This window comes from Vicugna pacos, chromosome 16 (assembly GCF_048564905.1).
Source record: "Vicugna pacos chromosome 16, VicPac4, whole genome shotgun sequence".
Taxonomy (NCBI): Eukaryota; Metazoa; Chordata; class Mammalia; order Artiodactyla; family Camelidae; genus Vicugna; species Vicugna pacos.
The window spans coordinates 34,673,087-34,686,148 of record NC_133002.1 but is presented as its reverse complement, the minus strand read 5'-3'; the positions used below and the strand labels follow the sequence as shown (position 1 = coordinate 34,686,148).

The window sequence follows — 13,062 nt, the reverse complement described above, 5'->3', positions numbered from 1 at the left end:
TCCTTCTACGGGGCCCAAGACAGTTTTTTGGCTGGGGCTCTGTGGACCTTTCTGAGCTTATGGTGACCCCTTTTCAGGGCACTTAGACGATTAGAACTTTGCTGGGCTTAGAAGAGGGATCAGCCAGGGCCTTGGCCTCTAGAAAATGTTTCTTTCCCTTCTGGATATACTAACGCCTTTTAAGGTGCCTATTTTCTTCTCAAGCCATTAGGTTGATGAGCCAAGTAATAACACCATTTCCTCATTTGCTGAGCAGAGGAGGGAGAGGAAGTGGAGAGGATTGAAATTTTATCAGGTTGGCACAGGCGGACGGGAGCTGCAGCCTCACTCATCTTAGTCCATGATCCCCTCTGTGCTGCCTCTCCTGAGTTCAGTGCCTGGTGTGCCTTGTCTCAAAGTTAGGGTGACCTTATGATTGTCATCGCTTTTGAGAGGGAAAGGGGGTGCTATTCATATTTTTCCAGAACAGAAGACATGAGCTAGGACTCAGGGCAGACTTGGGCATGTGGTCACTCTGCCCCAGGAAAGGGCCTGTCCAGTCATGGCTTTGTTCTTGTGTCACCAGCCCAGCTCTTACTGAATAATGAAGGTCATTTAACTTCAGAGCCTCATTTAACTTTGGTAAAATGGGAATTAAAGTGTACCTATCCAACTTACTTTTTCAAGTGGTTATTGTCAGGGCTAAGGGCTAGTATAGGCGACCTATATGAGCTCAGTGTGAAGAGCTGAGCGAATGTCAAGGTTCTTACTATTAATAGTAACAGGTGGTACCTGAATCAGTGGTGAGGAAGGTTCTTTTCCATTCAGGCTGCCACTGCATTGTCCTCCTGGATCAGCTGGCCCTAATTTTACCCACATATAGTGGCTTTTCAAGGAGCAAGATGGATTCCATCAGCCACTTGCAGAAACACACACATGTCTGTATTTGCTTTTAGCGCTGGAGTTTGCTGGGTTCCTAGAGGTCGCTGGGAGCCTCAGGGCCACCTGGGAGCAGATGAGGAAACGGAGGCCCAGAGGGGAAGGGACTCTTCCAGGTTCACATGAGCAAGTGAAGGGTTCGTGGCTCCTGGGACGAGGTTTGGGAGGGATGCCACCGCCCAAGATGAAGGATGGAGACTTGGCTCCTTAGCACAGAAAGGAGCTGGGACCCAGACATGTCTTCTTCCTCAGAGTCACCCCTTTACTGGTGCAGACAGCCACACCCAGAGGAGTGGGCTATCAGCCAGCGTAGCTGAGCCCCGGCATCAGAGCCCCCTGCCCCTCAGCCCACCTCCTGGCTCCCTCAGGGCCTGGCGCAGGCCTTGTCCGCCTCCATGTGTGTGCTTGCCCTCCCCTGGTCAGCAGTTCCTGGGGTCAGGCCTCTTCATTAACAGAAAGTAAACACGGGAAGCTGACCTTTTCCCACCCCTGGACAAAAGTCGGAAGGCCAGTTGCCTTATGAGCCTAGAGGCCTCTCCTTGTCCCCAACCCCACCCCTCACCAGTGGATGGGGCTCACAGAGAGTGGGGCTGGGGGAGACTCACTTTTTGCCCTTGTCTTAGGAGTCTGAGAGCAGGACCCTGGTCCTGTGTCTTTGAACTTCACCCCTGGGTGCTCTTCTGTGTGGGAGTTGGGGGACCTGATGGGTTGCAGTCTGACTGGGGCTGCCTCCTCCCCTTCAGTTTATTTCACCGTGTGGGTGTGAGTCCCTGCTTGGGTGGGGGGGGGAGGGGGCCCTAAGTGAGACACTCTCTGCCTCCAGATGGGGCCCATCCTGGGCTTTGCTGTGGCCCTGCCTGTTCCTCCAACCCAGGCTGCAGTGGGTAACCGTCCAACCACAGCAGAGAAGAGAGCGTTGCAGGTGTTCCCAGTTGACCACACCTGCAGACCTTTAGCCTAACAACTCCTGTATAAGCCCTCCCTGGCCAGGTGTTAGCTCTTGCCCTCCTTGCAAAGCGGATGCGAAGGAGGGGAGAGGAGACAGCAGAAAAAGTGGGAGGGGATGGCCAGTGAGGGCTACCTGGCCTGGGGCAGCTTGATTGGGGTTTTTGGGCACAGGGTCACTCCTTCCTCTGCTCCTGGAAACAGGGCAGGCTTTGCCCTGGCTCCTTTCTCTGTCCCCTCTCCCTGACCCCATTTTCCACTGGGAGAAGCACAGGGCAGGATCCTGGTGAACAGGAAATGAGAACCCACTTCCAGTCACACGGTCCAAGGTCTGGCGAGAATTCAGGCCCGGGTCTGCTCGGGACGGGACCAATTTTCTCTTGGTGTCCTGCTTTCCGAGGCTCCTCTGAGGGGTGAGGGGGAACTATTGTCATTCTCTGCCCCAGTTCCTCCCCCAGCCTCCAGCCAGCCCAGTGCTCCTGGAACATTCAAACCGTGGTCCTTAGGCCTCTCCTTGGTTGCTTCCTCCTTACCAGTTTCCTCTCCAAAAGCTAAATAGACCCCCAAGGTGGGGTGTGGGCCACGTGCCACTGAGAGTGCAGAGAGGAAGCCCTAGAACTCCTGGCTCTGGTTCTTCTTCATCTCATACTTTGTTTTATTCATATTTTTGTGTGTAAGTTTTACAGTAGACATTTCGTATTTGTAAAGTGACACTTGTGTGTACTTTATAAAATAGATGCAATTTGGGAGGATTGTGCTAAAACAGATTTTACCCACAGGAATATGCAGTCAGTGTATTTGGGCAAGCAGGGGTCAGCGAGCTTTTTCTGTGAAGAGCCAGATAGTAAATATTTTAGGTTTTGGGGGTCCCAGGGCCCCTGTCGAAGCTACTCAGCTCTGCAGTGATGGATTGAAAGCAGCCAGAGATAATAAACAGGTAAATGAATGGTGTGACTGCCCCAGTAAACTTTTATTCTGGATACCAAAATCTGAATTTCATAGGAATTTCATGTGTCACCAATCTTACTCCTCTTAATTCTGCCCACCCCAAACATTAAAAAAATGTGGAAACCATTCTTAGCTCATGGGTCATGAGCAAACGGGCTGTGGGCCCATGCATCAGAGTTTGCCAGCCTCTACTTTAGAGGGTTCTCAAACTCGAGCCTGCTTCAGACTCAGCTGGCTAGCTTTTAAAAGTGCATATTCCTAAACCCCAGTCCTGATTTTGTGGAGTCTCTGGATGGCCCTGGAACCTGCATTCTAACAGGCAGCTCAGGCCTGTTAGAATCTAGTCTGGAAACCAGATTTTAGGAACATAGCTCTGGAGGATCTCCAGGGTCCTGGTGTGTTCAGTTCAGCCAGCCCTTGCTAGGTGCTCAGTGGGACATGTGATTTCTCCAGACCGCTTTTTGCTCATTTTTGGCACCTGAGAAGAGAAGGAACCCATCTTGTGGATAAGGACTTACCCTCAGGGCATTTCTTATCCCCATAGGCTCGGGTCCTCAACACAGACTCTAGAATCTCCGTGATCTTGAGTAACTCACTCTGCTTGTCAGTGCCTTAGTTTCCTTCTAGTCTGTTAAATGGCGACTGTACTGGACCCCTTTGTAGATACTGGCAAGGTAAAATGAGCCCGAGATGCAGGGCACCTAGCATGGTGCCTGGCACGTAGTAGGTGCTCAGTAAACAGGAAATTGACTGCTGCTATTTTATCAGCGGGAAATTTATCAGCTGCTAGTGCTGCTGTGGATTAGGGTGGAAGCAGGGCAGCCCCAGCCCCAACCACAAGCACATAAAAATGATTGCTTACATTTGTCTGGTGCTTTAGTTTACATGGCCCTTTTACACCCATCATTCCATTGCATCCTCTAGCAACCCCTGAGGGAGACACTGATGTCTCATTTTACAGAAGTGGAAACTGAGGCTTGGCAAAATTTAAGTGCTAGTCCAAGGGCACATGACTGGTGGACCCCCAATGAGAACCCGGCTGTCTCTGCATGGAGACCTCCAGGAGTCTCTCCCATCCCAGAATCTTGAGTGGCAATGTAAGGAGAGCTTTGGTTGGTTTGCTCTGGGTCCTTCACTCAGCGCTTTCTGTTCCTGCAGATAAAATACCATGAGGAGTTCGAGAAGAGCCGCATGGGTCCCAGCGGGGGTGAGGGCATGGAGCCCGAGCGCCGAGATCCCCAGGACAGCAGCTACCGGCGACCCCAGGAGCAGCAGCAGCCTCACCACATCCCGACCAGCACCCCAGGTGAGTGTGAGGGTCCCATCCCCACCGAGGGTGTGAGCACCAGGGTTAGGGCCTAAGCTGGGCTCCCGGTGTGATGGGGACACTCAGCCTCTGCTGCCAAATTCCCAACTCCAGCCGGTGTGCACACCGAGACAGGAGCCTTGGGGAAGTGGGAACTGAACAAGCTTGTGGCGGGGTGGAAATACATGAATTGGGCTTCGTGGAGGAAGGGAGGGGCTCTGGGAAGGGCTGGGTTTGGCAAGACAGTTTCTGAGTCCATCTCCTGCCATCTTCCAGTTTACCAGCAGCCCCAGCAGCAGCAGGCAGCCCAGTCCTACGGCGGCTACAAGGAGCCTGCAGCCCCGGTCTCTGTACAGCGCAGCGCCCCGGGCGGGGGCGGGGTGAGCAGCCCTGGTGGAGGTGGGACAGGGAGGCAGGTGGGCGGCCTGAGGAGGCCAGGGGTGGGTGGGCCTAGAGAAGGCTCCTTGGACATAGTTCTTGGACTCTCTTTAGAAAACCCACACAGGAGGCCTGGCTTCCTCTGACCTTTGACTCCAGCTCGGTTTCCATGTGCAGGTGACAGGGGTCTCAGCTTCTTAAAAAAAAAAATTTCTTTTTTAATGGAGGTCCAGGGGAACTGAACCCAGAACCTCGGGCATCCTAAGCATGTGCTCTACCACTGAGCTATACCCTCCTTCCAAGTCTCAGCCTGTTGAGCAGAGGGGAAGTGTGGTGAGTGGGCAGAGCCCTGGGCTGGAACTGGGGCCCTGTGGTCCGCCTGAAACTATACCTTGGGCGAGTCACATCTCCCCACCCCCGGCCCAAGTTTCCTTACTTCAGTGACTGGGGAGCATGCGAAGCACTTTTCTGCTTGGGGCCTTCCAGACTGGGCCCTGCAACCCCACTCTCCGTGAGGATGACCCTCCATGTCCTTCAGATCTCAGCTTGCTCCTGCCTCTGAGGGGCCTCCCAAACCACCCCATGTCAAGTGGGTCTCCTCCGGCATTTCTGTCACTCCACCCCACTGGTTTCCTTCCGAACATGTTTTCCAACTGAAAACAGTTGTCTGGATTTGTCATCTCTGTCTGTGTGTGTTGTCCCCCCCACCCCACCCCCAGACTTGACACTCTCTGTGGATAGGGCAGCGTCCCTTTGGTTCACCTACTCTTGAGCCAGGCACAGAGCAGGCACTCGTCAACTTTGGTGATGAAACGAACTAGCAAACTAGGAGGTGGGGTTGAAGTTCGGTCTGTAAGTCCTGCTGCTTTACTCTGCTGACAGGTGGAGCCCAGCTCAGCTCCTCTGCTGGGTACCTTGGATTTCAGAGTAGCTCAGAGACCCCAGAGAAATAAAATAGCCTTGCATAAGTGGCCTGCCAGAGCCTCAAGCTCTGGACACACAAACGAGGGACTGTCAGTGCTATCTGGGGTCTCAGGTGGGCCCGAGAGGTCATCTGAAGGATAAGGTTCCGGATAGACCAGCCAGTCTTTCAGATTCTCACTAAGCCTCTCCTGAACATGAAGGATTTGGCTCTGAATGAAAGTCTACCTTCCTGCCCTCTTGGAGCTTACATTCCAGTCAGAGAGACAAACACAAGCAATAAATAAGTAGATATATAACCAAAGGTCAGAGAGTGTCACAGGCTGTGTAGAAAATGACAGCAGAGTGAGGAGAGAAGAGAGCAGCAGAGTTTTCAGGAAAGGAGTAAGTGATGCAAGAACAGCAAGTGCAAAGGTCCTGAGGCAGGAATAGTCTAGGAAAGTTCAAGGATCAGCAGGCAGGCTCAAGTGACTAGAGAGGACAAGAGGGTAGGGATTAAGATCCTATCATGCAGGGATTTGTAGGCCACAGGAAAGCCTTTGGGACTGGTGAGCTGTGCTGAGTAAGGGGTTTGACTTGTGCTTTTAAAAGATGGCTTCTGTGCTGAGAAGTGGCAGGAGAGGGTTGAGGGTGAAAGCAGTGAGATGAGTTAAGCGGCTGTTGCAAGATGCAGGCATAGATGTTGGTGACTTGGCCCAAGAGGTGTTGGTGATAAAAGTGAGAGATCCCTTCAGTCACTCAGAGAGGGGTGTGATTTCTTAATCCCATAGCCTTTGGGGCTGATGCAGCTGGTTTCTGCTGCTTGAAAAAAAAAAAAAAGAGCTTGAAATTTTGTGCTAAAGAGGATAGGGGGCCTCTGAAGGATTTAAAGCCAGGGAGTAACATCATCAAGTTTGCTTTTTGGAAAGTTCCCCCTAAGATCACAATGGATGAACAGTTGGAGGAGGCAGGCCAGAGGCTGGAAACAGAAGGTTTGAACAGGGGTCCTGGCGGTGGGGTGGGGCTGTGGGGGCAGATCCTGGAGGTTTCTGATGGATCCACATAGATCCCAGGGCCTGGCCTGGGGGACCACAGAGGCTGAGCTGACCCCCAAAGACAAGTCGATGTCAAGGGCAGTCAGAGTCAGAGGATGTTAGAATCTTGCCCACCTCCAAGATCACAGTTGGATTTCAAGTGCTTTTACTGGACATTTCCCAGAGCCGGAGCTGAAGCATGAGACTTTGGCCGAGGTAAGGTGGAGCCTGATAGTTAACCTCTTGTGCCACCTGGAGGTTTTTCTCCCAGGTGGTCTTTGTCCTGAACTTGGGAACCAGATCATCAACAGCTTCAAAAAAAAAAAAAAAAAAAAAAAAGACTGATGTTTAATACAGGCATGTCAGATTTTTAAACTCTACCTGCCATGGTGGCCATCAGACCTCACGGTATGCCTCTTCCAAGAGGCAGAACAGGGCTACTGTAACCTCAGTCCATCTTGTGTGTGGCCCTTAGTAGATACATTGTTAAAGAGGGGATGCTCTCAGAAAGTGAGGCACAGGGGTGAGAAAATTCATGGTAGGGTCCAGCCTTTGGTCGTCTCCCAGTCCTGGTCCATTGCTCACCCAGACTCTGCCTGGGGTCCCCCCTGACTTACCGTGCCCCTACCCCTGCAGAAGCGGTACCGTGCTGTGTACGACTACAGTGCCGCCGACGAGGATGAGGTCTCCTTCCAGGATGGGGACACCATCGTCAACGTGCAGCAGATCGATGACGGCTGGATGTACGGGACCGTGGAGCGCACCGGCGACACGGGGATGCTGCCCGCCAACTATGTGGAGGCCATCTGAGCCCGCTGGGCACCGCCCTGCCCCATCCATCTTCAGTGCATTCCACTGCATCGCATCCATCCTGGGCGTGACCTGTCCACCCTTCAGTGTCTCTGTTTTTTAAAATCTGCGACAGCTTGTTTATTCTCCCCCTCTTCCAGCTTCTTTTGCCAACTGAAGCCTTGTTCTGCCACTTTCATGGCTCCTTCCTCCAGCAGGTTTTCCCGTTGACCAACTTTGTGATTTTTCTCTCTGGATGGATCAGGTGTGGACCGCTCTTGGGAGGGGAGGGGGCGAGGCCCATGGGGCTGGTCTGGGTGGGAGACCAGTCGGCTCTAAGTCCTCTGCCTTCTCTCTTTTCTGCCCCCTCAGTCCCTCCTGTCCACCCACCCAGACATTCCAGGGCCCCAGGATTCCCAGGGGAGGGACTCCACACATTCCCAGAAGTGGACCCCACCGCCCTTGCTCCTGGAACGGGGATGGGGGTGTGGAGAGGGTGCTGCCATTGTGCAGGGCTGCTGGCCCTCCAAGGTGTCCCCTCACCACCCTCTCCCCGTCTCAAGGGCAACAGAAGAGGGTAAAGTTCCTGCTTGGGGATTCATTCACCCCCTCCCCCCACCATTCCTTGTCACACTGTGATTTTGCTCTCCCGCCCACGCGGGCCTGGTGTGGGCCAGGAGCTCCCCAGGAAGCACGGCTTGGGTCCGGTTCTCGCCTTTCTTCAGGGACAGCTGAGGGGAGGAGGAGAACTAGGTGTTCTCTCTGCAGCCCTTTTCCCTCACTCCCACCCCAGTCTCCAGGGTCCCTGGCTTGCTTCCTCGGCTGGAAGTCATGGTTCTGAAAGGTAGAATGAGGAACGCTTGGTGCTCGCTTCGCAGCACATATACTTAAAAAAAGAGGAAGGCTTGGGCCTCCCAGCCTGCACAGCCCAGCCCCTGAGATCTGGTTACCCGCCTCTCCTCCCCCCTCCTCCTGGGAAGATGTCTCTGGCCTTCCATGGCCCCCCAACCCCCCAACTCCGGCCCGACACCAGGTGGACTGGACTGTGCGAAGCCACAGGCCCCTCTGTATCTGCAGGACCTCATGGGGGCGGGGGAGGAGTGCATGTCTGCAGGTGTCTGTGACAGGCTGGAGTGAGTGTGAGCATGAGAGAAGCAGGTGGGGTGCAGCCCATGTGAGGAACTGCCTTCCCTGTTTTCCTCAAAACCCACAATGAGAGGGGAGGCCCTGGGGGAGAGAATTCCTTATGTTTTCTTGGGAGTGAAAAATCCCTCCTTTTCCTTGTGGCCCCAAATGGGGAAGCCCACCATCCCCCTTTCCAATGGGCAGGGCAGAAATGAGGGGTGATTGCGTATTTGGGGGCTGATGTTGGGGCCTGTAGCTTGCTGGGGAGGGGATGGGGGCAAAAGTTTGTGGCTCCAGACATATTCTCTTCCCCCATCTCTGTGTCCTGGGCTGCAGAGTAGGGGACCAGAGGACCCTGTGTCCCTTACACTGTGTTCTCTGCCCCTAGGCCTCCCCCTCATTTACCTAAAGCCTTGCTGAAGCAGAGGGAGAGGGTCCCAGGGCTACAAAACTGGAAGCACAGAGCCAGGATGAGAGAGGGAAAGATGGTGCTATCTCCTAGTCCCTTTCTCGCTCGTTGGTGGGTGTGATGACCTTGCCTGGCTTTAGTCATCTCTGGGCTTGCTTGTCCCCCTCCCATCTTCACCCTGGGTCCACTCGGGCCCCACAGTTGACATCTTTGCATCCTTGTGTCCTGTAGGAGAGGGAGGGGCCCGTGGGCATATTAAATAATCAAGTCCTCACTGCTTGTGAGTTGACTTGGGAATATTTACCCCAAATCAGAGGGTTAAACCCCCTGCCTGACCAATCCTTTTTCCTCCTTGGCTGCAGCCGAGGTGAGGGCAGGTGGAGTGTCTTATATTGAGCAATTAGGGGGATGAGGGAGGCAAAGAGGGAACAATTTGGGGAGCCTTAGGGCAGAGACTGGTCCATTCTGTTTCCTCTTGACTTCAAAGCACAATGTGGATTCTGGGACCAAAGGTCAGAGACACATCCTGTTGGAGAACCTGCGGTTGGGAGGTTGGTGAGCGGGCAGCGCCCAGAGGAGCAAGCAGGCAGCCTGTTTTCACTCAGCTTAATTTTCCTTCCAAAACAAGGCAAAACAGCCACTGGAATCTTGCTGCCAGCCCTCTGCTCCTCCCACCCTAAAAATAGGGGACCTTTTCTTACACACCCCCAGAGAGAGGAGGGACTGTCACACTGGTGCTGAGGGACCCAGGAGCTGCTGGGAGTCCTTATTCCTTTCCAGAACCATCCATCCCTAGAAGAGCACAGAATCTCAAGGACTGAGCCAAGTCTCAGTCTTTTCTTGCAGTTCACAGAGGGTTTTTAGCCAGTCTAATCCCAGGAAAGAAGATGCATCAAAGCTAGAATGTGAATATAACTTTAGTGGACCAATAATAAAGTACAAGGAGCCCAATGGTGAGAAAAGTGAATTCTCTCAATATTGCTTCTGGTTTTCTTCCTCATGTCCCTCCAGGGAAAACTACTTATTGCTTAATTTCTGCCTTTTCCCCCTCACATATGCACTTTTGGGCCTTTTTTTTTTTAATAGCTGGAAAAAAATACCACCCCACAAACCTGTATTTAAACAGAAATGACCATGTGAAATTTGCCTCTGTCCGAACATTTCATCCGTGTGTGTGAAGCCGTCCGTTCATGTTTTTCTATGGGGTGGTCGTCTTTTCTTGGTCTGTTTTGGTCCCCTCCCTCATGGGCTTTGCTTGGGATCAAATCTTTCTGGCCTGTTATGATTTTGAACATTTGACTTGGACCACAAGTGAATCTTTCTCCTGGTGACTCAAATAAAAGTATAATTTTTACCTGCAGACTTGGTTATCTCTCTGGCTCTGAGGCACTGCTGTATGTGTGTGTGTGGCCTGTCTGCTTGGGGGCATTGGCCCATCACTCTCCTGGGAGCCTCTCCGCCCTTCAGCGGGAGAAGGACCACTCTGGAAGCCATCATTCTGGGAGAAAGGGAACGGTGGCGTACCTGCTCTCTGATGGGGGCCTTGGCACCTACTTCCTTCTGGAGAACTCACCAACTTACTCCTGGCTACATCCCTCTGCCCAGCTTGGTGACACGCTCAGAAGCTTCCTTGAGCCCCCATATTCTCCTCTTATTGTCCTACTTTGCTGGGTACCTGTCCCCCTCAGTAGCCAGTGCACTCATGGGGCAGGTAATGGAGCTAATTCATTTTTCCAACCCCACTGCCTGCCCAGGGCCAGGCACAGAGCTGCTCAACCAATATTTGTTGAATTAATGAAAGCTCAGCTGGGAGGACAGTTTGGGCTCTGCCTTCCCCATAGGCAGAGCTTGGCGCATGTTTGAGGAATAAAATGACAGGGCCTGGGATAGTCAACAGTGGGGTAAGACGTGGATGACGCCGTCTACAGGGTGGTCTGGCAACCCAAAGCAGCACTCAACGATGCCGTATGAATGTGATCTTCAACACATTTTTTCCCCTTTGACCTTATTAACAGCCTTGGGAGAGGAGTAGCATCTGTGTGTTGTCCATCACACAGATGGGGTTCACTGAAGCCCAGAAAGGCAGTGGTTTGGTGGAAGTTGTATATCCAGTGACAGGGTCTGAGCAGCCTGGTGTGATGCTCCCAGCCCCACATGACCTTGCCACAGCAGCAGTGCACCCATGCCCTTTGCCCCCCTCCCACTGGTATCTCCCATACTCTGTTCTTTGCTGCAGGTGCCCTGGGTCTGACCTCTGACCAGAAGGCCAGGCAGCCTCCTCTTTTCTGTGGGGTTGGGAAGGGGACAATGGTAGAGAGGGATCCAGACCTTTTCGGCCCCAACTTGGGATCAGCAATCAGCCTCAGGTGCCGTGGCTTTGGAGGGAGGGGCATTGCCCGCTTGGGGTGCAGGATGGTCTTAATTCTGGCTTCAGGATGGCAGCAGAGTGGAGAAGAAGAGGGCTTTCCCCAAACTGAGCCTTTGTAATCAGGGAATGACACGGCTGCCTCAGTGGGGCTGGAGCAGGCTAAGGAGTGTCTGAGGCAGCGCTGGGTGGGATAATTAAACAGTACTGACACCTGCTCCCCCACCGAAGGCGAAGGCACAGGCTGCCTAATATTTATCCAATTGAAGGGGATGAGGCAAATCTTGCCTCCTGGAGGCCTGTCTCCTTTGTCTGCGGAGCTGCAGCCCCCTCTCCCCAGGAGGCTTCATTCTCCTCCAGAGTGATTTCAGGGGCGGTCTGCTTGGGAGGGAACCAGCAAGTCCCCACTCCCTGCTCACAAGCAAGCTCTGTGCCCTGCCTCCCGGCACCAGCCAATGCCAAGAGTTTCTAGACCCCCCTTCTAGAAGTGGCCTAAGTTCCTGAGGCTTAGCATGAGAAAGCAGCCCGCATCCTTCCAAGGAACTAGTCAGGCAGGAGCCAAGGATACCAGGTCTCAGAGGTGTTGCAGGGAGTTGCTGTTTTTTAAATGTAATAGGAAATAAGCAAAAGGCATAAAAACAACAGAAGATGTGAGTACCCGCCACCCAGCTTAAACTATAAAACGCCAATTCTCCTTTCCCCTCAGAAGAAGCCACTTAAGGTTGCATTTCTACTTACCGCACAGGGATGGGCGTAACTGAGAGTTCTTTTAGTGCCCTCTCTGGGTGTAACACTGCGCTGAGCTCCGAAGAGGATACAAAAGAGGACAAGGATGTGGGAGACGACCACAAAGAGATAAGGAATCATTGGAGGAGAGACCTGTGGTGTTCCCACTGTAAATGGAGCAATCTGAGCAAAATGCATCACAAACTGAGAAGTGCAGGTGGGGCTGGGTGGGGGGCGCATTTCAGACTAACATGGTGGGCCAGTCTGGGGCAAGAGAAGAATGTGGACTCCAGGGTGGGCAAGCCTAGTTTTGACTCTTGGTCTCTGCTCTTTCCAAGGAAGCGTTAGATAAGTTCGTGACCATCTCTGAGCCTCATCTATAAAAGACTAGTGGAGAAGTTGAAATGACACCATGTGTGCCATGTGTGACACAGTATAGGAATCCCATAAGTGTTAGCTCCATCCCCAGAGACGCATCTGAGACTCACTTGAGACTTTCATCCCTGTCCCTCCACAATGTGACTTTACCACATACCAATGACCCACCCAACCCCCAACCATCAGTTTCCGAGTTCATTTGCCAGGGATGTGTGAGAGGGAAGAGGAGGAAGAAAGGCGCTCAGGAGGATTCATTCCCAGGGCATCTGGATACAGATCAGATCTCCTCCTACTTCCATAACATGCAGACTCCATTTAGATACAAAGGGATAGGATTGGGTTCCTGGGGAGAAATTGAGCCTCTTCACTTCTGCCTGGTTTAAATCGAGCAGTTCCTTGGTTACAGGCTCCAGGGCTTTGTGATTGGCTAGCTGTGGAGGGAGTGGGAGGAGGGAAGTAAGCTGCTGATGGAGCTGCAGCATCCCTGAGTCTCAGGCCCTGGGAGGGGGGAGGGGAAGGGGAGGGCTGAGCAGTGGAGGGAAGAGGGAGCCATTTCTCTCCACTGACTGCAACCTCCGTGCTCACCACTCATATTTTCCTGGAATCCAGAGGCCTCCGTGGCCAAGGGCTCCACAATGCTGGATATTTTCATCCTGATGTTCTTTGCCATTATAGGCCTGGTCATTCTGTCCTACATTATCTATCTGCTCTAGGGGCCTGCAGCTACGGCGTGGAGCCTGCAGGAGAACAGCTCAGGGGGAAGGATGAAGCTGACTGGTCGAGCATCCTGCCTGCTGACGCACCGGTGGATTTTTGCTTCTGGTCATTTCGGGTATTGATT

At 53.0% G+C, this 13,062-nt stretch overlaps 1 protein-coding gene across 2 annotated transcripts in view; it reads left to right on the top strand.

Moving 5' to 3' along the window:
• Window positions 1-10,112, top strand: part of LASP1 (LIM and SH3 protein 1) — a 39,848-nt gene extending 29,736 nt beyond the window's left edge. For both annotated transcript variants that reach the window (XM_072938821.1, XM_072938820.1), the window contains exons 6-8: window positions 3,970-4,117; window positions 4,394-4,497; window positions 7,066-10,112. In XM_072938821.1, the coding sequence (XP_072794922.1) occupies window positions 3,970-4,117; window positions 4,394-4,497; window positions 7,066-7,239 (426 nt within the window). In that variant the 3' untranslated portion in view covers window positions 7,240-10,112. The remainder of the gene's footprint in view (window positions 1-3,969; window positions 4,118-4,393; window positions 4,498-7,065) is intronic.
• The last annotated feature ends 2,950 nt before the right edge of the window (window positions 10,113-13,062 follow it).